Here is a 24,199-nt window from a genome sequence, read left to right as displayed (position 1 = left end):
AGTACAGATAGATACCTCTAAATAAGAATATATGGGCAACTTCAGATTTCAGTTATGCTAGATTTATTTTTCTTAAATATTTCATTACATACTTGTTAAAAAAATAGAATTTTACAGGAGACCACCAACTATGCTAGTTTAGGTAGCTGCATCAGAGAAGCCTTTTTGGCGTATAGTTCCTCTTTCATGAAGCAAAAAAGCCATTCACACAGCAGACCATTTCAAATATATTGTCAATTATCTGAGAAAATTCAATGTAATACCTTCTCTAAGTTAAACGGCCTTAAAATTTGTAACCACTGAGATATATTTAAGCCACTGCATTTACTTTATTCCTTCCAATGCTTTTTCTTTAAATTATTAAAATACTTTGCACAATGTAACTGTTAATGCAACAGCTATAGCCACTTAAAATAATTTGTGAAATTCAGATTCAAAATTGCACTAGAATGAAGCTTCATTTGAACAACAAAAGATAGCTGATGTTTCATCTTTTTGTTTCTCTTTTGACCAAGGTGGTTAGCTTGCTATGTAAATACTGTATACATTAAACACAGTTTTGCACAAGAAGGATCAATATCAATTAGAGACTTTTTGAATCAACCCCAAGCGAAAGCCATTTTAATGAAAAAAGTATATATGGAACTGATGAACCCAATGTTTCTGTGTCAGTGGATTCGTTAGGGGTCAGAATCGTATAATATTTTCAGATTTCTTTTTCCCTGTTTAAGTCTCTCAGTCCTCATCCATGTAATAGCAAGTGTATGATCCTGTACCCATTGTTTGAGACATTCTAAACCATTCAAAAACAGCAAACAAGAAATTAAGCCACTTCTACTCCTTCATTGCCTTTTCCAGTAGAGCGTAAGTAGGGACCTTGAATTGACAAAAATACAGGAAATAATACTTCCATTATGTAGTCTTGTTTTGCATTATCCTCAAAGGAAACAGGATTGTAAATTACTTTGCCTGATGCTTTATTCTATATGCCCTGAGCAAGTGGTTAAGTGCACTTTTCAAACCTTAGTATTAGAAGGCAGTTTCTACTGCCATTTTAACCCATTAACTTGTTGGGGGCGGGGGGGAGAGGGGGTGTTGTGGGAGAGGGAATGAGGTCTTGGCTGCTCAGCAGTTAGAGAAAGACATCTAGAAATATTTTATAGATCACTCTGTAAGTAGCTTAATTCAATAGCTATTGTGTTTTCAACTAAAACCTTATTGCACAACATGCCATTCTAAAGTAAATCTTGCAAACACAAAATTTTATTTACTCAAATTTGTCAAGGAACGAATCAACAGACATCTAAACTAATAGCAAATTAGGCCTAATATTCTGCATCCACACCCAATAGGTTTTGAAATTCAGCTGGGATTAGAAAGAGGGTGAAATGGCAGACTGTTTGCTAGAGGATGGGAAAGTGCCTGGGAAACAGCGGGGGGAAGGTGGGGGAAATATTGTTTTTTTGTTTTGTTTCTGGACTGTTTTTCCACATTTCAAGGACTCCTCTATTATATGAAACCCAACAACGTGAAATTCTTTAAAGGTGATTCCACTCCCTCATCCAGCTCAGCCGCATTTTTCTTCTTGTTTCATTCTTGTTAAAACCTTACAAATCCACTATTTACCAGGTTGCAATGCCTCAAAGGACTATGCATATTCAAGAGAGAAAACTACAAAATTCTAGAACACTAAACAAATGTAATGTATTGCACATAGAGAGACTTTTATATTAATAGCAGGATGCATGAAATTGGTCTAAGGTTTAAAAAAGTTTTCATAGTTATTCCAGAGCAGGGCAAACAGCTCAGGCAAGACTACGAGCTGCAGTTTTGGATTTGGTATAGGAACGAAGACCATACTCTATGACTCCTCCCCACAATTTAAGGAAAGCAGGGCTTAATCAATGGAAACAGCTAGCCAACATGTACCCTGCACTCTTGGAATGCAGCAGTAAGAGGATGTTCCAGAAGTGCATCCCTCTTGAGGTTTATTTTTGGGAGGAAGGGAAAGGCTATGGCAGCAGGAGAGGAGGACATGCCCTAAGACCACTCCCAAAAGCCTCCCAATGATATTCAAATGGCAAGAATGGTAACCTAACCCTCTTTTCCTAACTATCAATGCTTCTTAATCCCTCCTGTCAATGGCATGCCCCAGTACAATTTCCCTTCCAAGTGTTAAACTCTCCAGTGCCAAGTATCCACCTTAATCTCCCTCCAACTGACAAAGTTGGCAACTCCTCGTGCTCCTTTCATCCCAGTGGCAAGTGTTCCTTCCCATCTCCTGATTAAAAATTAGCCCTGCAGACCTATTTCACAATCAAGCTGTGCACCTTAACACAACTGAGAATGTCCCTGAAACAGAATGAAAGATGACAGAAGCAAAATACCACCAATACATGGAAGATGTTGCCTTAGTAATGCTAGATGAGGGCAAGACAACAGCAAAGCAGAGTTCCCAACACCTAGCAAGCAGCACTAGGCAGAACAGTGAGTGCTTGCTCCTGGGCACAATGTGCCCCTGCCAATCTTTAATGGGAGGGAGAACCTTATTTAGAACATACTTAGATTGTAAACTCTTCAGAACAGCAGTGTTTTTCTTATCACAGAATATTAGGATTGGAAGAGACATCAGGAGGTCATCTAGTCCAATCCCCTGCTCAAAGCAGGACCAACACCAACTAAATCATCCCAGCCAGGGCTCTGTCAAGCTGGGCCTTCAAAACATCCAAGGATGGAGATTTCACCACCTCCCTAGGTAACCAATTCCAGTGCTTCACTACCCTCCTAGTGAAATAGTGGTTTCCTAATATCCAACCTAGACCTCCCACACTGCAACTTGAGACCATTGCTTCTTGTTCTGTCATCTGCCACCACTGAGAACAGCTGAGCTCCATCCTCTTTGGAACCCCCCTTCAGGTAGTTGAAGGCTGCTATCAAATCCCTCCTCACTCTTCTGCAGACTAAATAACCGCAATTCCCTCAATCTCTCCTCGTAAATCATGTGCCCCAGCCCCCTAATCATTTTCATTGCCCCCCGCTGGACTATCTCTAATTTGTCCACATCCCTTTTGTAGTGGGTGGACCGAAACTGGATGCAATACTCTAGGTGTGGCCTCACCGATGCCGAATAGAGGGGAATAATCACTTCCCCCAATCTGTTGGCAATGCTCCTACTAATAGAGCCCAATATGTCGTTGGCCTTCTTGGCAACAAGGGCACACTGCTGACTCATATGCAGCTTCTCATCCACTGTAATCTCCAGGTCCTTTTTTGAAGAACTGCCGCTTAGCCAGTTGGTCCCCAGCCTGCAGCGGTGCATGGGATTCTTCCGTCCTAAGTGCAGGACTCTGCACTTGTCCTTGTTGAACCTCATCTGATTTCTTTTGGCCCAATCCTCCAATTTGTCTAGGTCATTCTGGATCCTATCCCTACTCTCCAGCGTATCTACCTCTCCCCCCAGCTTAGTGTCATCTGTGAACTTGCTGAGGGTGCAATTAATCCCATCATCCAGATCATTAATAAAGAGGTTGAACAAAACCGGCACCAGGACCGACCCTGGGGCACTCCACTTGATACCGGCTGGCAACTAGACATTGAGCCGTTGATCACTACCCATTGAGCCTGACAATCTAGCCAGCTTTCTATCCACCTTAGAGTCCGTTCATGTATCTTATAGAGTGCCTAATACAGTAAGAATGGAGTCCAACTACTACTGCAATGTGAATAGGCCTGGCAGAATTCAATTTTTATTTTTTCTAATGTCAATGATTTTTATCAATTTTTATTTTTAAGATTTTTGATAATTTTATTATTTTTACATTTGTGGAGATAGAGCTGGGGCTAGAGCAGTGCTGACAGTGGGCTGCAGGGGGCTCCGTGCGTAATCACATGTGTCAGGACACCGAGAAGCAAGGTGCAGGGAAAGCTGCAATCATCCTGGCCCAGTGGAACGCAGACCCTCTGGCCAGGACTGTATGGCAGGGTTTCTCAGACTTTTGTGCTGGTGACCCCTTTCACACAGCAAGCCTCTGAGTACAACCCCTGTTATACATTAAAAACACTTTTAAATATATTTAACACCATTATAAATGCTGGAGGCAAAGCAGGGTTTGGAGTGGAGGGTGACAGCTCCCTCCATGTAATAACTTCGTGACCCCCTGAGGGGTCTCAACCCCCCCATTTTAGAACCCTTGCTGTAAACAGTAGCACTAGTTGTTGGCCGCTGCCCTGCTGATGAACAGTTCCTGCCCGGGGATGGCTCCCAAACTATTGGATGGCAAATGAATGAGTGGGGCCATAACACTAGAGCTGCAAAGGGCTCCCTGCACGGTCTCAGCACCTGTGACACCCGATCCCAGCAGGCAAAGTGTGGGGAAGGCTGCGGCCCTGGCACTATCAGCTGGTGGTTAGAGAGCAAGCTCATGATAGCAGGGCTGCAGTGGACTTGCCCTGCACTGCCACGGGAGCCACTGAGCAGTGGGATAGCCTCCTTCATGGCCAAGAATTCTGCCTCCTTTTTCTTGCAGTCCTGGCCATGGTCTCAGCTCTATCCTTCCAGGACCGCACCTTCCGCTGCACGTTGGTGACAATGACCCTGAGGCAGCACAGGGAGCCCTCTGCAGCTCCATTGTCAGGGACCCACTCGCTCACTCCTGCGACACCAGGGCTGCAGAGGGTTCTCTGCATGGTGGCAGAGCCAGTGATACCCTATCCCTGCAGGCACGTCAACTGTTACTGATTGATTTTCTCCAGCCGATTTCTGTGTGTCAGCTGAAATCGACATTTACCGACAGTTATCGATTAAAACAGAATCCTGCCAAGCCTAAATAAGAATAATAATTTAACTAGTAGGGGGGAAAACTACAAATGGATAGAAGCACTGCAGTAGTATGCTAGAAGAGAATAAAAACTTATAGACTAGCTGGGTTTTCAAAGTTAACTGTCAGTGGCATTTTTTGTTAAAAAATAGTAGCAAGTCTTTTTAGGATAATTAGGATGTGCTGAATCCAAATATGGTTGTTTCCAACCCAGCATGTTGTATGTAAAGGCCTCTACCAAGAGAATAAAGTAACGCATGGAAATTGCTTAAGTGTAAATCTTTATTTCCTTTTTGTTTAGGATTAACATACTTCAGTTAGATCTTAATTTGCTGTTGGAGATAATAAAAGTGATCAAATAATATGCAGAACTTTTTACAAAACTATTGAATTTCAGTTTCTTATTTGCAAGAGGTACTCAAAATAATTTAATAGGTTATACAACTATGACTGATCATGCTTACATGGCTCTTAAACTTGAGCATTAGCATCTTGAAATAAAAGTACACAAGCTGACTTATCTATCAAATACAACACAATCTAAAAACACCTGTTTTTACAAGTGAAATTATTTTCTTGATTAAACATTAAGTAAATATTTTGATGCACACAAGTTTCACTATTGTGAAACTTTTCAAGAAACTGTTCAAAACACTTTCAAAAAACTTTGGTATACAGTGGCAGACTGAATCAACATCCTAATAGGTCAATTATTATGTTAACATCTACTTATTTGATAATTCTGTCCTTATGCACTAATTGTCAGATACATGGATACAATCTTGTTCCAGTTGTCTATATTTGCATGCTCCTGTAGAAACAAGTCATGCTGTCCTACACCTACATTGGTGACTTCTGCACCCTATTGTGTGGCCACAGAATATTGCCTCCATGCAATCTGCTTGAATTGGTGGCAATGACATAAGCTGTAGCACCAGATCTCCATCCTTCTGTTTCCAACCCACTCTATTTGGAAGAGGAAGTATTGCATTTGGGCAGTGGGCCTGTCTCCAAACTAGTGTCTGGTAACGAGCTCTGTACGTGTGAAAAAAAAAACTACATCACTATTTGGGGGTAGTGCATTCTGAACAAAATGGCACATACTTTGTCAGTGCTCGGGACTTCTACATACCTCTTATAAATAAACTCTGCTATGCTTTTCACCTTCAGGTCCTGGTCACCCTGTCCAAGGTGTTTGAGAAGCTGATGGCATCGCTGAAAAACTTTCCATATTGTCTTCTTGCTGTGTTCAGCATCACAACCACTCGGGCCATGATTTTGCAAATAGAGAGTTTCCAGAACAGTGGGTCCCTATTGTAGTTGCTCACAAATGGCATGAACGGGAGAGTACTTTGGTTCCTTTGATGTGCCAGCTTTCATTCAAAGCTGCCTACATGTAATTTTGCTATAGTGAGTCAGCAAGAGAATAAGCACATCGATCTACCTGACTGCACCAACCAACACTGTTGGTATCCCTATGGACACAGCGTAAAATCATACTTGTGTCTGTGTCTTCCTGATGAGCACACAGCTGATAGGTCTCACCTGCTTAATATTGAGCATCTTACTTCAGTCTCATCCTGAAAGCCACCAGCCAGAATGATTTTATCATGTTGTGCTTGTGTCATTAGTTGCTCGGACAAAAAATATTGCAAGGTCCTTCTTATTTTCTGGAACTGCAATGAAATTCATCCAATTACTGTGTGTGGAAGAGGCACATATTTTCCTTTCACTACTCTTCGGATGGGTCTTGTACCTCTTTTGAGCATTTCTACATTATATCACCCTTGATAGACTCCTTGCAATACCTGTCAAACACATCACAATTGATTCTGTAGAAGTCTGCTCCAGTTTTTACAAATATCCCTGCAGGGTCTCCAAACATTTTAGTTCCAGACGGCTTGCAGAAGCTTGTGCATCTATTACACAACAGCTTCTCCCAACAGTTGGCAAGCAGTGGACATCAGCTGTCAGTACATTATCGAGTATTGTTGTGTGCCTGTTCTTAGTCTGCCATTTGACTGTGCTAATGCCAAATTGCAGGCATTAACGCATGTTTCAAAATTTGTTGCAAATTCACAGTCTTGCCGGCTTCATAGGATGAGATTAATCACTGAAGAACATTTCTGTCTACCTTCATGGTAAAGACTTTCCTTTGACTTCTTCCCCCACCTCATATAGTATAAAAGAAGTTGGAGCATTATTTTTTGGCAGCAGATCACGAATATGTATACGTCTAGGCTCAACCTCTTCTGTCATGAGCTATTGCTCTCCACAAAGCTGTCCAATTGCACTTGTCCTAGGATCTTTGCATGCAACATTGTATCTTCTACAGCTTTAGTAGCCAGAACTTTTGTTTCAACATTTTGCAATGAAGAGGGTGGTTCCTCACCAGAAAAACCTTGAATCACTGAAGTGTTTATAAGAGGGCATTCTCATCTTCATTGTCACACTGCTTCCTTGACTTATGTGAATAAGTTGGTCATCCAAGCCAACAAGGAACAAGGGTCAGGTGTCTGCTGCAATTTGGGCTCTTAGGTTGTAAATCAAGGCCTATTTGCTGATGGCTGAACAAGTCTTGGTGATGCTTGCAATTCCACCTCCTTTCTTTCCTATGCCATTAAGCCACTCTTGGCTCTAATTAGGATCCACTTGGTTGAACTTCAGACATGATCTCTTGACAACAAAGTTCCCTTGCTGGAACAACCTGAGCATGTCAATAGTTGATGCAATTCTGTGATGCGGATGGCACCCCACCGTTTGTATGGTCAGATCTCATGGAGAATGACAGCACACATTTGAAGGTGAAGAGATGCAGCTCTCAATTTCCTTCTCTCTGGGCACAGCTGAATATGAACAGTAGGGCCACCACTTCCATGTACTGCCACCAAAACCTGAAGTTCATACTACCTTCACCTTTGCAAATGTAGAGGTGAGATTTCAAAATCTTTTTAAAGCATGAACTGACATGAGCTCACCATAACAATGTGACCGAGTAGCTCTGATGGTATCCTCTTTGAGCTCCTGATCATGTGTTTCTATGAAGTCCAAGAGCTGTGGAAGAAGCAGGCTCCACAGTGCTTGAAATGTCAATTTGTGAGCCTGCATTGCTTTAGCATATGACTTGCCATTCCTAGCTTGTTCTGTTGAGTTTGGGCTAAAAACCATCACCTTCAATCCAGGCATCTGCTAACTCCAAAGCCTGTGGGTGCTGACCTTAGAGTTTTTGAAAGTTCATTCAGACATGAAGGCTTCCTAATCATGAAATAAGCCACTCTCTGTACTCTGGTGTAGCCCACTTTAGTTCCATCGGTGTACAGTACAGAGCTTCATCAACTGTTAGAACCATGTACTGATGTCCATGCACTGATGACATATTTGCATCCCTGTGCAAAAGTAACAAGAGTGTCTAGCTCATGGGCAGGGGCTTGAATGACTGATGAGTATCCAATGGTAGTTATTACTGGTTCTGTTGTCATGTGTCCATCCGCATCCTCATTTTGAAGTTTAATGATAAAAAGCCATATCAAAGGCTCTTGCCTTCACTGCAGATATTCAGTTTTATTCAGATTCAGAGTACCACTCTTTGCGAACAGGGTCCTTGAATACTGGTTTAGCTTCATCATTTCTTACACTGGCTGGTATGATTGTGTCACCTAAATCAGGAACACCAAGTGTGCTGTTGTTTGATTACTTTAGATCAATAAACATCAGATTGGGGCAAGTCATCTTTGCCAAGCAGCAATTTGGGTTTATGAAATGTGTTTTTGCCATTCAGAGATGTACATTAATATTGTCAGCTACATAGTGAATACATTTCTTGGGAATCCGATTAGGAGGAACAGCAGCAACCATTCTCATCATCCATTGTTAGCTCGGTTTTCTCTGCTAAGGCTTTGTCCACCTTTAAGATTCCTTCATAATACATACAGTGGACAGACTCAAGAAAAAGCAGAATAAGTTGTTTTGCCCAGTTGCCTGATGGAGGGTGCACCCAAGACCAATATGCTTTGATGTCTATTACCTTCCACCGTTCACACAATATATAATGAGCTACACTAAGCACCTTGAATTTCACTGATGCTTGTTTCTTAAGGTTCTCTTCATCAGCATTGCCCTCAAGAAAAGATTGGTCTTCATACAGCAAGTGGAGGAACATGTATAGGCAATCTGAACAAGTCTTGGTGATGCATCATCCTCACTGACAAAGAAACCTTTGTGGCCAGGGTGTGAAATTTTCGGTGCAACATGTACGAGTGACAAATGTGTCTTCTTGGGAATGGTCATCTCATCATTTGAGAGACAGGTACATATTTATACTTGGCTGGACATGAGTGTTTGTCTCGCAGCATGCGACCAATCAGGCAAGGAAGTGAATTGAAATAAAATCCCAATATGATTTTGGAGATTTTCCTTGAATGATGATCTACGAATGATGTAAAATTAAGTGTGTGGAATTTCAATGACAGTTTCCTTTGCAAGATTGCAGTAACAATGCCAAACTTCAGGTAGCTCAAAAACACGGCCTTGACTGGCTGCTTTTTGAAGCTCATTTTGAAGCCAAAGCACTGCTGTGTCAGTAAATTTTGTGCCTTCATTCCTTCTCATCACAGACTTCATAAACAGGATGTAACAAGTCAGGTGGTACTGGCCTTCAGCAGCTATGAGGTAATTTACTCCAGCTAAATGATCACTCATTTTGTAGTCAAATACTGCTGTTTGCATGATCTGTTCACTTATCTTGAATGTAGTTGCAGAGATGAATCTCTTTGTGGGAGTACTTCTTGACAAAAAACTTGCAACATCTCCAGGCAGGAGGTTTCACAGAACTGGACTCTCTTGTACTATGGACACTGGTGTCTTTACTGAGATCACTACAACTTGCCACACGATACACTTGTTGCAGATGCTCTTGCTTTCTGTAGCCTCTGGATATTAACTTTGTCAGTGTATTGGGCACAGCATTTTCTGTGCCACATAACTGATACCATCTGTTCTGAATGAAAGATTAACTCAATTCTGTTAATGGCCTCTATATTTGACATCTTGTGGTTTCTTTCAAATGGCCGTTGCCTCCCTTATTCTATACAATCCTTCTTCACTTGCTTCATGCATGTCTCCTTTACCTGATTCTTGACAAATAATGCATAGACTTTAGGAAACTGGAGTGGATCTCCTGAGACTTACTACTGGTTCTATGCATCCGATGAAGTGAGCTGTAGCTCACGAAAGCTTATGCTCTAATAAATTTGTTAGTCTCTAAGGTGCCACAAGTACTCCTTTTCTTTTTACTGGTTCTATGGTTTACCTATAGCTGTAACCAATATGAATGTCATAAACCACCACCTCCTCTAACTTATGGTGCCTCCCTCTATTTGTAAAAAAATATCCCACTACCATCTCTTCTATATTAATTATACTCCAACCACAAGTCATTATGCAACTATAAAACAAATACTAAGCATGCAAGAAAATGATTTCACATGTTGCAGGAAAATAAACTTCTGTGTTATGATTAACTTATTTCTAATATTATGATATACAGATGACTAAACTGCTACAAAAAGTTGAATATTAGGGTGCAATGTGTGTTAAAACTATGAAGTGTCTCTTCTCATTTCTGTTCTTAATAGAATGAAAAGGAATTATGCCAAATAGTTTGATTTTACTGACAGGTACATGGACATAGTTGGTAAAACAAACATTTCTGGTGTAGTTTGGTGGCATATTTATTTGCAAGTTTGAGCTTGCAAATAAATTACATTCAAAATTCAGCTTGGTAACAACCATTTTCAAAATCAGCAAGTTCAAATTATGTTAGAAAATGTTACCAACTTTTAACAAAAAATGCCTCTAAACCCCTTATAGAGGATTGATTTTGAGATTTCAGTCTAGTCTATTTTTTTTTCTGTACTGAAAAATGCAAGACATTCCAACAGTTTTTGAACATCCACCCTGTGATTTCATAAGAAGGATAACATAGAATGTGGATATGTCAGAGCACCGCAAAAAAAAGATAATTAATGAGGATCTTAGCTATTCCAAAGTGCTGTCAAATTTATGGGTGAGCATTCAGGCATTGATTCCTTTGAATCATGTCACTGTTCTGCAGTACACATACTGTGCCCCGTAAGTACACATACTGTGCTCTTTCCACACAATTTTTTTTTTAATGTTGGTGCTATTAGATATATTAATTAAGGCTGCTGTCACCCCCCCACGCTTTTTTTTTTTAAAAACAGCAGATCTCACATCAAGACGATCATCACATAGGTTTCTCACCCACAGTTTGCTAAATATTAAATTGTTAAGGGTGATGACAGATTGTCTACTTAATGTTTAACTTGGCTGGCAATGAATACTATCATTTTTAAAGAGCTTGAGTTTGAGAGGTTTTCCTTGTTTAATATCTTCAACTACTAAAGCTGCCACATTTTTCAGGTACATCTCAAAGTTAGAAAGTGAGGGTTCTTGAGATGTGTGAAGGGAAGGGGTTGGCACACAGCTGTATTGAATAATATATTTATATAGCTAAGCACTCTACAAAACATAGAAAAAGACCTGGGTTCCTGCCCAAAAGAGCTTATGAGCTAAGTTCAGACATACTACAAGTGATAACAGGAACAAGTAGGGTAAAAGGAAACTAATGATTTTTAAAGAATACCATATGATGAGTTCTAGTCATGCAGAGGGTACAAAACATGGACTTGCTCAGAATTTCTTGTAAACGAGAGACTGAATCTTAGCATGGCCTCAAACAGCTCTGTAATTATTTCTTATTGAACTTTCTAACACTGCTTTATATTTGGTCATACATATTTAGCTTGCTGTCCTATACCTTTTAAATGACTGAGGAAACTTCCACAAGAACTAGTACATTTCATATCGGGTGACACCTCAGAGCAACATTGCTGTAAAGGATTTTTCTTCCTGAATTCAGTGTCCACTAGGCATTTCCTCACTGAAAATGACAAACCCATCAGCCCAACACAGGTGAAATTTATAACAAACTCCGAATGCACAAATGGCACACTGTCCAATTTGTACCCATTAAAACAAACAAAAATACCCTAACAAAACTATAAACACACATTCAAGGAAAGTATATTGGAATAGATTAAAAGGAATTATTTTCTAATGATAAGTGTCTTGTTTTTATTTTATTCCTTTAATTTTTGTCATCATTTTCACAGGGTCAAATTCAACTCTTTTATAAGCTGGGACAAAAATATTTGCCCCATTTATATGAAAGCTCAATGTAGCTCACAGTATTTTACTCTGTTTTTCTTTATGCCACCATTTCCTAAAATACCAAACTCTTACATCAATCATATATGTATTTTTACAATAACTGGAAGTTCCAATCCTCACTTATACTTAAGTTAGCCACTTTCCGCCATACAATTTAAGAAGGGGAAACAGGATAGTAGGCAAGTACATCTTTTCTAGTTTCACTAAAGAATCTTGAAACCAACTTACGAGAGACGACTGTTTCCAAGCTAAACAAATGAAAAAAATCCTGACCACTCCTTTTTCAAAAAAAAAAAATTTTTAAATCCTTGCTTAATGTCTCACACAGCATTCATTGAGGCAGAGATGTTATTTTAGCTGTCAACCCTTTGTGCAATAAAAAAAGTATGTATTTTTGCAATTATGAGCTAAATGTTCCACACTAATACATGGAAAAGCAAGGGAAATGTGTGCCACATGCAAACACTGAATCCTGTTTCATTTTAGTTCTTATACTGAGCTTTTAAGATCCCTGACTTCATTCACTGACCACCTTGGAAGTTTGTCAAAAAAATGGATATTATAATGCATTATATGAGAAATAATACATGGTTATGTTATTAAAGATTTGCATGCAATCTTAACTTGGCATTACCTGACATTTGCAATCTTAACTGTGCATTCTTAAAAATCTCTTAACATAATTTAATTTAATTTAATTTCCTATTATTGATTTTTTAAAGGAAAATAAGTCAATCTAAAACTAGTTGGCTACACAGAAGAATACTCTATCTCATTCAAGGCCTGCCCTGAAAGAGACAGGGCTCTTAGGGACAGGCAGTAGGCCTTATTCTTGATGATCCAGCACATTTGACTCCAGCAGAGGAGTTTAATTAACAAAGCTCTTATCATGAAAATGGGACAGTAACTTTCTAAGGGAGTGATAACTTCTTAGTAGTCTAAAGTCTAGAAAAATGCCAGTCCATTATTAAGTCTTTGATAGGGACTGGTATCTGATGCTTCCAAAGAAAGTACAAGAAAACCACATAGTGAACAATTATGGAATAATCAGCCCACAGAGGAAATTTCTTTAAGCTGACCACTAGAAAAATTATAATAATCACTTCCCACATAAGCCTGGTCCACACTGAGTTAGGTCGATGTAAGGCTGCTTATGTCGACCTAACTGTATAAGTGTATACACTAAAATGCAGCTTCCACCGATGTAACTCACTCACTACACCAACTTAACTCCACCTCCAACAAAAGGCGTAGGGCTTAGGTTGATGTAGTTAGGTCAACGCAGTGTCAGTGCAGACACTGCATTGCTTACATCAACTGTTGCTGCCTTTCAGAAGCTGTCCCACAATGCATCAGTGACCACTGAATCGGTGCAAGCGCTCCTGGTGAGGACGCACACTGTCAACACAAGGAATGTAGTGTGGACATGCAAAAGTGATGTAATTACTGTGATGGCTGTAGTCAACGTAACTTAGGTCGACTTAATTTTGTATTGTAGACTTGCCCTTAGAGTCGACTCTGATTTCATCTCTCTTAAAACTTATATTTTAAAAGATAGTTTTAAACCCTCCACCATATCCCAAATCAGGAGCTCAAGCCCTGTAGCTAGTTAAAAATGTCTTGCTACTGTACGATATATAAACATATCAAACCTACTGTAATACAATCCCACATCGCAACAATATTCTGTCATCTGCTTCTCACACTTGCAGAGCCAGGGGAAAGCACAGGTCACTCGTTAAACCTGAAATGCAGGGATCGTTTTACTACTCTCCCTAATAAACTTTAGGAATAGAACTGGGGTGCAGGAGATGATAGTCTGACAGCCAAAAGGCCAAGGAAGGGGACACTATGTTAAATAATTTTCATGGTCATACTCGTTCTGGGAGATACTTCTAGATTCCTAGTCACTAAGGATGCTCCATCTCATGGACATGCAAGCCTCACTCAAGGTTAACAGTTCCACTGTTCCAGCAGAGTTTAGCTGTGGTGGGAGGTCACGATTACACAAAGTGATGCAATCCCTTCAGTAACTTGACTCAATCCCTGAGGGGGCTTCAAAATTAGCATGATTAACATAGATTTTGATCCAATATTACACTGGACGCCAATGAACAAGGGCAGAAAAACCGAGGGGAGGCGCACTCAGATGCAAAATAATAGAGATATTTGCGGTATTCAGCAAGACTTAAATACTGCAGATACGAGCGCTAATAAAATTTTATTTGATTAATCCAATCCTGTTTGAATGAATCTGTTTTTGCAAATGCTTATATTCAGGCTATTCTGAATCTTTCCTTATCCATTAATACGTGTTTGATATGAGTGAAGCCATGAACATTTTAATAGAACAGTAATCATTCTAAATTTTTATACAGGGTTTGAACGATCCTTACAGAAGATGAGATTAAATTGTGTTTTGATGTACAAGCCATGAGAACTTTGTCTTATCCAAAAAAAGACTCAAATATTTTAGTTTATGTGATTTATATTTAAATACTTTAAGAAATCATACTGCAATTTAAAAAATGCTAAATTAACACTGAGCCATATTACTCTCCATCCCTTATGAAACTTAATGCATTGTAGACCATTCACTACACCACAGTTTAAAACAGGAAGTGAAGTGCACCATTAACAATTGCAACAACAAGAGTGTAGTTACCCAAACTTTGATTTAACCTAGCACACAGAAGATAATACCCCAACTCTACTGATAAGTGCCACAGGATCATTAATGGCCAAGAGATCAGTGAGAAGTCTAACACAGAGCAATGAGCACGTAGCTCATGTGTTTTGCATCATATGAAGGTAAAATAAAAATTATCCCTCGAAGGAAAAATATTATTTGGAAATAACAAACGTGAAAACAAATACTTAAATAAGAAAAAGTTTCCTGAAAGTTCACCAGCGTAGCTGCCCCGCTGCAGCTATATTTTCCATATTAAACTCATATTTCTTGCCCTAAAGTATCCCTCCATCTTCTACTCCTAGGGGAATTCTGCACCACTGCATGTGTGTAGAATTCATGTCCCCCTGCAGATTTCTTTGCTTCCCTGCAGAAAAATGACTGACTTTCTGACAGGGAAGCCAAGTGAAACTGCAAAAGCAGTCATGCACCACTCCCTAGCAGCGCAGGTTCAATGTTTCAGGCACCCAGAGCAACCAGCGGAGAGGTACATCACAATGGGGCTGGGGACACCCCAGCCACTGGCTCCTACCCTGAGCTGGGATCAGCTGCTAGTCCCAGCTGGGCTGAGGCAGCAGAGGACAGGACCTTCTTCTTCCCCAGCAAAGAGTGGCTAGGGCTGTGTCAGACCCACCCCCAGAAACCTCTCCCAGCTGCACGAAGCTCAGTATCCTCCCCTGTTTCCTGCCCCCCCATCACTCCTCAGCTTGAGGGGAGGGGTCACTGTATGGGGAGCTGCTCCCCATCCACCCAACCCCTGTGCATCTGGACCTCCCATACCCAGACACCCCTGCCAAGCCTTACCCAGGACATCCAGAACCCCCTTAACCCTCCATAGCCGAACCCCACCCCACTGAATCACAACCTCTGCACCCAAACCTCCTGCCTCCAGATCCCCACCCCTTCATCCAGACCACCCCCCACTGAGTTCCCTGAACTCAAACCCCCACGCTGATGCACCACCCTGAGTCCCCACATCCAGATCCCTAGACCACTGACTGCCAACTAGCTGCACCCAGACCCCACTGCACCAAGCCCCACTTGCCCAACACCCAGACCCTGCCCGCCCCTGCTGAGACCCCACACCCAGACCCCTCTGCTGAGCCCCAACAACCTTTACCTGGAAACCCCTGCAGAATCCCATTGCCCCTGGAATTCCCCAACAAACCTCTGTGCATCCAATCCCCACACACCTAGACCCCCCCACTGAGCTGTCTGCACCCAGATTGTCCCACACAGAATCCTTTCACCCCACACTTGGATCCCCCTACACGGAGCCCCTCCAAACTTGCATTCTGCCTGGTTGAGCCTATCTGCCCCACACCTGGTGCAGAGGGACATGGCCTCAGAGTGTTTCTGGGGCAGGCCCAGGCCTTGTGCTGTGTTGGGTGCAGCCTCACAGCTAAGTCCATGTCCTGGGAGTGGGGAGGCTGCAGGATGATCTTCCACCTTTGTGCAGCTGGTGGCCTGTGCTCCCCACTGCCATGCTGAAGCTTCTGCCTTTATTTATTGACAAATAAAACTTTCAGAATTTTACCCTCAGGAGTAATCTTCAGCTTAGCATAAGGTATTATTGACATTACCATTTTAAAATATCTTCTTCTTAAATATCTTCCCACTTCTAAGAAACAAACTGAGACCACTTGACAGCTTCTATTCCATCTCTTACCTAAGATAAATGTTCCATTTCTCTAATGTATCTGTTTCCATTTCTGGTCCAAGTTCACCAGCAGTATTACAATTTTAATTAGTTAGCATAGAAAATACAGAAGTATGCATAAATACTCACAGTAATAGTGTCCAAGAGCTTTGCCATATGTTTAATAATTTCACCATGGTGTGCGGGCTGTGTTTGTAGAAGTTTCTTAATGACAACTACACTTTCAGCAACTACTATTTCTGATAAAGACAAAAACAAGTTATAAAATTTATTTTAAAAGTGTTTATGCAGATGGAATACAAATCACGTGCACAAAATTATCAGCAACTGTTTCAAAACTGTAAATGATCTAACCAGTTTAACTGCAGAACTAATTTAATTTATAATAGTAACATAAATGTGCAGATCTTTTATAAATCTGAAGACAGACCCTGCTCCTACTAGCAAGTTATGAGAGGAAAAAAAGAGGATGGATGGATCATGGTAAGAGATAACAAAAGCATGTCTTATTATACCCACTTCTTGATGATTCCTTTTAATTAAGTTTTAATGTGTCTGTACTTAATTTTTCTATTTTTAAATAAGTCATTATAGAGGCACAAATACCTATTCCACATAATTAAATTGTAGTATTTAATGGACTCTCAAAGAAATATAGGTTGTTCAGAAAATTGCCAGCTAATTCAACAAACAGTAAAAATAGCAAAACACTGCATTTGCACATTCACCCTCCCTCCCCCCATCCTCTCTCCCAATTCCATAATCTAATCTCTAGTACATTCAAATGAGGATCCTAAATAGGCAAGCTGTTTGAAGATTTATGTCCAAGTCATGCACTGGAATGCTTAACTACTGTAACAAGTAACATTCGCAGCCTGATCAACTTGTTTGAAATATGCAATTTTTGAAGATGAAAAACCCTCACTGGTGCAGAGGTAGGCTTCTATGCAAGAATAAACTCATGTTAGGAAAAATGAAGAAAAGTCAAACATAGTCAAGGTTGAAACAAAAGCAAAAATAAAACAAACAAACAAACAAACAAGACTGACTAATGTAACAGAAGTTCACTATAATTCTAATTTTCATGTCCACTAGAAAAAGCAGACAATTATTTTTCCTCATACTGTACATGCACTTTGAAAACAATCATTGGGGAAAAGTAAATTTATATTTTCCCAAACAGATCATAACATCCTTGTATTTGAATAGTTAATCCAACACATGGACTGTTCATTTTCAATTTACATCAGTAATCAGAAAGAAAAGGAAATATGTACAAAAGAAGTGTATTGGGGGAAAGAAATCCCTTAAACATTACCATGGTCATCTAGAAATTAGAAGAGCTCACATTGGTGGATTTTTGTTTTAAAAATTACAGCTGTAGCTATCCATGGATACCTCTTGAACGTCTGAAGAGCTTAAATTTTAGGCCCCAGCTTTATATGTCATCCTCCATTTGACATGACAACTGAGTCATTTCTCCAAACTAATTTCTTGAATCAAGGTTAAAATTACATGATTAGAGACAAAAATCAAGGCTTATCAGCATGGGGACAGGAAGTTAATCCATACTAACTAAAAAGTGTGAAGTTAAAGTGGATCAAATTAAGCTAAACCGAATTAAGGCCACTTTCATTCTGAATGAGACTGTCCAAACAGGGATTTAATGCAATGTAAGTACTCCACTTTAAATTCATACCTTCATTTAATACAGGTTAATCTTCCTGAGAATCCCTATGTAGAAAAAACCCTAAATTTCAAAATACATCTGCTCCACGGACACCAAAGATTTACGCAATCTTACCATCCAGGTTATTTTGGAGAGCATTTTGTCCCCTTCACTATTGTCAAAAATTACAATGAAAGAAAAAGTAAAAAGCGTCAAACTTGTCAAGTGTGAATTTTTCACCAAACCTGTAAGTAGTTTGGAGGGTAAAAAAACAGAATTCCCCCAAATAATCCTTGTAATAACATATTTTCCTTGAATGCCACTTAGTAATGAGAGTAACTGAACAGCAAATTAAAACAAGGACTATCTAAAGCAGTTTGTGTCCATATAATACAAAGTTTGGAAAGTAATCACTTCCACAAAAGGTGCTGCCTAGGAGTCCCAATATCCCCACCCTGCCATCTTCTGTATCAATCAAGGATAATAGGCACAGGCCCTTCGGCTCAGTGTTTTTAAATTTTTCAAGCACTGATAACATCTGATCTTTTTCCTTCCTATGAAAAGTAATAAGATAATGTCAAAATGCTATCACAACTTTAAGTGCAGTGATATACACAGAACAATAGAAACTGCAGACCAACAAAATGAAAGTTAATTATTCAGTATACTTTGTTAAAAAAAGATTATACTACGTCAAACTAATAAAATTATGCGTAAAAGTCAAGTGTTTATACAAGAAAAGAAAATTAATTTAAACCAAGACCTAACTACTAAGATGGGTTCTAAGATTTGCTTAAAAGTCACAGGCATTGTGGAAATGTACATGATAAAGTTCAATGTAAGTTATGTACAAAGAAATGTATGAAATATCACTATAGGAACCACTTTGCAGAAGCAATTAGGAGCAAATAAATGTATATGATAGAAGGAGCAAGTCTGAAGTACTGAATTGGAACTATAAAGCAGATGAACTGACATGATTCCTGTTAAAAGAATATAGCTACCAATAAAAATGTTAAAAGTAAAGTACAAATCAGAACAAAATAAATTAATATCAGAATACAATTGGAAGTAATCTAGAATAATAAGCAGGTGCACTATGAAGTTTATTTTCTGAATAGGGAGGGTTCAAAAACCAGCAAGACATACTGGTAAATATATTAATATATTGGCATAAAAACAACAGTTTGGTCGGGGTGGGCAAACTTTTTGGCCCGAGGGCCACATCTGGGTGGGGAAATTGTATGCAGGGCCAAAGCAGGGGGTTGGGGTGTGGGAGGGGGGTGCAGTGTGCAGGAAGGGGCTCAGGGCAAGGGATTGGGGCAGAGGAGGTGTGCGGGGTGTATGAGGGGGCTCAGGGAAGGGGGTTGGGCTGCAGGATGGGTGCGGCACGGGTTGGGGTGCAGGAGGGGTTTGGGAAGCGACAGGGGGCTCAGGACAGAGGGATGGGGTGCAGAGTGCAGCAGCAGTTCGGGCTCCGGCCCAGCACTGCTTACCTAAAGCGGCTCTGGGGGGCAGTGGCGTGCACTGGCATGCTCCCTGCCTGCCTGCGCGCCACTCCGGGAAGCATCCGGCACCACATCCCTGTGCGGCCCCTGGGGGAGAGGGGCCGCAGGGCTCTGAGCACTGCCCTGGCCACGCCTCCAGGTACCTCCCCTGAAGTGCCCGTTGGCTGTGGTTCCCTGTTCCCGGCTAATGGGAGCTGTGGGGGGCAGTGCCTGAAGGCAAGGGGCTGCAGAAATGTGGTGCCGGCCGCTTCTGAGAACGGTGTGGGGCCTGCGGCATCACAGCGGGCAATCCCGCAGGCCAGATCCGGCTTTGCCCACCCGAGTTAGGTGGTTTAACATCTCAGAAGTGAAAATCAAGCAGTAACATTAGGATGAAAAGATATAATCTTATAAAATTAATACAATGTGTGATGAGCATTAATCAAAACAAGGAAAGCTATATACAGTTACATATTCATCTGCCAGTCTATGAACAAAAATTAGTTGAAGTTCAAATACAGATTGAGCAACATAGAATGTAATGAAAGAATCAGAGGTAACACAAAACATCTAGACTGTAGACACAGTATAGCAGTACTCCACAGGGATACTGGAGTTAGAACTAAAGTAAAAGAGATTATAAGAAATGTAATGGTAAATGAAGTATTAATTCCAAAAACATCAACAGGTGCTTCTGAATGAAACAGTTCACCTAGGAGATTTGGGAACTTGGAAACAATAAATATAAAAAGGTATTCTGGTGAGGACTGTCTGGACAAACAGAAATTGTGAGATGTATCAGCAGCTTCTCAATTCTCTACACCAAGTCACTGACCACTAATCATAACATTCTCAAATCACTACTGCAAGCTTTGGCAAAAGATTTCTGCACAATATTGGAATGAGTATTTAACGCAGGAAACACAATCACTAAAAAAAACCTTTGACAGTATCACAACTCATCAAAACCATACTGTGTTCAGTCACACAAAATTCCATTGTAGTAATCCATAGTGGTATAGCTGAAAACAAAAAAAATCAAACAGCGAACCACATTTTGAATGGTACGAATTACAATAATTTTCCCAAGTGAGAATTTAACCACTCCAACATCATTCAGAAATCCACAAATAAATTATTTAGGAAAAACATACAGAATATTAAAATGGCACTGGAAAAAACAAGAGCTTCAAAAGAGGCTCCAACTTCCAGTGCAGCATTTTGTATGATAAACACATTTTACTAGGAAAATAAGGTTAATTAGTTATATATGTTAACTGAGGGCTGAAGCAAGTAAATATGAAACTGAAGAGGCTATTTCATGCGTATTATAGAATTTGTGTAAAAGGCATTTTAAAAGAGGCTAAGATTTATTTATTGCAAGTACACTCATTTGGAGGGTACAGCCTCTTTGAACCACAGAAAGGCAGTATAAAGCACCTATCTGAGACAATGAAAGGGTAGGCAAATAGCTGGAATTAAACATCAAACTTCTTCTGTAACAAATTTGCTGGCTGTGTGGATATTTGGCAACCCTTTCCAGACTCCAAGCTTTGACCTTGTTGATACTTTTCCACGCACTACCACATTACTTTGACCCTTAAACCAAGTAAATATATATTTTGTTTAATACAATATGCACAGTTAAAGTTCTCTTTTACTTAATTACTGATAAGATATCACCAGCTCCAGTGTTATTCCCCTTATGAAGAACAGGGCATACTTGTTCAAACTGATACTTACCTCCCAGAAAAATAGGAAATGTTAAAACTCTATGCACTGTAATTGCATTTTCATACTCTAACTTTTTTAAAAAAAATTAATGTATTTGTATAAGCTTGGCACAACCTGAAACAGAACAAGTAGCTAGGTCACCTCAGAAAGTAAACTTACTGGAATTCTAGTTTGTACACTCAGGACAGAACAAAGAAGTGGCTTCATATCCTATCTCCAACAGGTTTGGAATTAGTTTCTCAATCTTAATGGGAACAGCACCATAGAACCCCACCTTAGCAAAGCAATTGCTTCAAGAAATCTAGCAATCACGTGGGAGTTTTCACAGAGAAGACAGGAGAGCAGGCAGAACTTCTGATGTGCTGAGGAAATCACAAGGAAATGAGAAAGACCAATTCTAAGCCTTGCCATACCTTCCACAAACAAGGGTGGGAAAAGAGAGAGGGGGGAATCTGTGTTGGATTTTGATTCTGTTTGTATATGTAAAAGTGCTATTATGTAAGCTTCTGTTCACAGAAACTTGTAAATCGGGTCCTGAAAATTGCTCAAGATTGAAACTTAGCAGAAAGAGCGCAGAGCAAGCTGGGTCATTACCAAAACTTTAACCCACTCATGCACCATTCCTGTGTGCCCTGACTCCAAATTATGATAAATTCTTGCACAGGTGTGCTACAGGCAAGTAGGGGTTTCTTGTGCCCTCTTGTATGACCAACTACATGTCATTCAACTGATTTGAAAGAAGTCAAAAGGACAGTGTTGTTACAGCAGAGATATGGAGCAAAGGACCAGTAGCGATGCTTAATAAAAAGTGCTGACAACCTTCCAACACCTGTTTGTTTGGGAGCAGTTCCTGATTTAGAAGTGATTGTAAGATGGACATCACAAACTTCTAAAAGCTGAAAACATCATGAGAGGATGATCATTACTTTCAATTAAGCCCGTAAGCGATGAGAAGACAACCTCTATAGTTACTATATCTCCTGGTAGCTCGTAGCTCAAAGCTTTTCAGAAATATTAGGTGAACAAAACTGTTCAGAAATGACTAAGAAATCCTTAGCAAAATGACTAGCAGCCCAGGCTATTAGATGGATGAAAATATTCCCTACTAACATGAAGTAAAGGAAGGAGAACGCTGGAAGAAACGTTTTCATTTAGCCAGAAAGGTAGAGGGCATGAGAAGAGAAGGAAAACCCATACTCTGTTATTCAGGGCCGCCAGCCACAAAAACAAAAAAAAAAAAATGGATATACAAGTAACTGAAATAAAATATTCCAAAACTGTTTGATGCTTTTAGCGATTGAATTAAATTAAGGCCTCATTTGCCTTTACAAAAAACTGATCTAAATAAATTAATGTTTGTACACTACTTTGAGGTCCCCGAGTGAAAAGATCTATAGATGTAATAGCCAAAATATTCAAACCTTAGTGTCTAAAATTAAGCTCCTAAATTCATATTTAGGTACCTAATATAAGTGGTCTGATTTTTTCGAAATGCTGAGCTCCCACAAACCCCACTGAAATCAATGGAAGCAATAGGAGCTTAGCACCATTGAAAGAAAAATAATCAGGCCTCCTATTTAGGTGCATAAACATGAATTCAGGAACCTAACTTTGAACATTTTAACTAATATTATTTATCCCTCTTCTGTATCATTAGTCCCAGTTAGTAAGTTTGTCTTTAAAGCTCACTCCTCTGAAGACTTGAGTATTTCCAAGTAGATTTTGCCAAACACACTGTATCTTATATTAACAGACAGTAAGTGCAATTTCCTTATTTGTTTCCTTCTGTGAGATTATTATATAACTACACTAACTACCAGAGCCTTTGTCAAAGACAGATTTGTAGTGTTTTGCTACAGTATTCTATTTGGCCTATAGTCACTCCTTGTACTCCTAAGCGATTTGTAACTGTTCTATTTTGTGTATAAAATTAATAGGAAGCTAAATTACAAAACCAAACCAAGTCTGGAGCTGCCTATTCTAAAACTGTTTAATATGCTCTTTGATTTCACCATTTATATGTACAAAATGCCATTCCCCTGCTTTTAGCACCCTCTGCAGGCTAACTGTTTTAATGCAATGGAACATACTATTAGACAAAATATTAAACTACTATTTGCTGTGAAACACATTGTATATAATTAATTACTACATTTTGAACAATTACAGGTGTCAGTGTAACTGCACACTGGGAGTAAGGCACTGATTTCTTTAAAACAGAGTGGGGAGTCAAACTATGAAAACAATTTTAATTCACAGGATAAACCAAGCAATGTTCCATGTGTCTAGCTGAGTTTGTTATTCCATAGCCATGCCAATTGACTTCAAACAGACATCATGATTCAATATACTTTTAAAATCTGTTGTTACCTGTGGACCCTGCCAAGATGATGATTCAAGATATCAAGTAACTCAAAAACACAAACAGAACAGTTAGCTTACCATCTCTGTTGGACAACAAACACACTAAGCCATTAAGGCATGTGTCAGTCACTTCTGAGATGTTGGTTGCACATCTGCCTATAGCCTGAATTGTAGCTGCAGCAAATTGTTTATCTTGGCTTTTTACGTAGGTCTGGAGAAAACAGGATTTCCATTAGTCAACACACTGGTCTTATTAACTGGAAACTTACCTTATTATCTGTATTAAATAAATGTACTTTAGAGTATATTTAATTTACAAAGCTACATTGCACGTTAGAAATTATGCTGCTATCCTTTATATGTTTTAAGAACGTACTGTCTTGCCAGCTTCTGTCACCTGTGATGACACAGGTTTCTGACGTGGGGGGGGGAGAAGATGGGGGGAGGGCAGAGAAAAGGTAATCATCCAAAAACAGAAATTAGTTTGAGTGCAAGGCTGAAGGAGGTTGATGAGCTCACTCTTCCAGA

The 24,199-nt window shown here is 39.8% G+C and overlaps 1 protein-coding gene across 6 annotated transcripts in view; it reads right to left on the bottom strand.

Moving 5' to 3' along the window:
* Positions 1-24,199, bottom strand: part of AP3B1 (adaptor related protein complex 3 subunit beta 1) — a 334,397-nt gene that overhangs the window by 117,040 nt on the left and 193,158 nt on the right. For all 6 annotated transcript variants that reach the window (XR_006281799.1, XR_006281800.1, XM_038401874.2 and 3 more), the window contains 2 exons: positions 23,750-23,882; positions 16,547-16,656 (listed from right to left, as the gene is read on the bottom strand). Coding sequence is in view for 4 of the 6 variants with exons in the window: in XM_038401874.2 (XP_038257802.1) it covers positions 16,547-16,656; positions 23,750-23,882 (243 nt within the window). In the remaining 2 variants the exon portion in view is untranslated. The remainder of the gene's footprint in view (positions 1-16,546; positions 16,657-23,749; positions 23,883-24,199) is intronic.

The sequence above is a fragment of the Dermochelys coriacea genome, chromosome 5, assembly GCF_009764565.3.
Source record: "Dermochelys coriacea isolate rDerCor1 chromosome 5, rDerCor1.pri.v4, whole genome shotgun sequence".
In the NCBI taxonomy this organism is placed as follows: domain Eukaryota; kingdom Metazoa; phylum Chordata; order Testudines; family Dermochelyidae; genus Dermochelys; species Dermochelys coriacea.
This window is presented reverse-complemented; position numbering and strand designations above follow the sequence as displayed.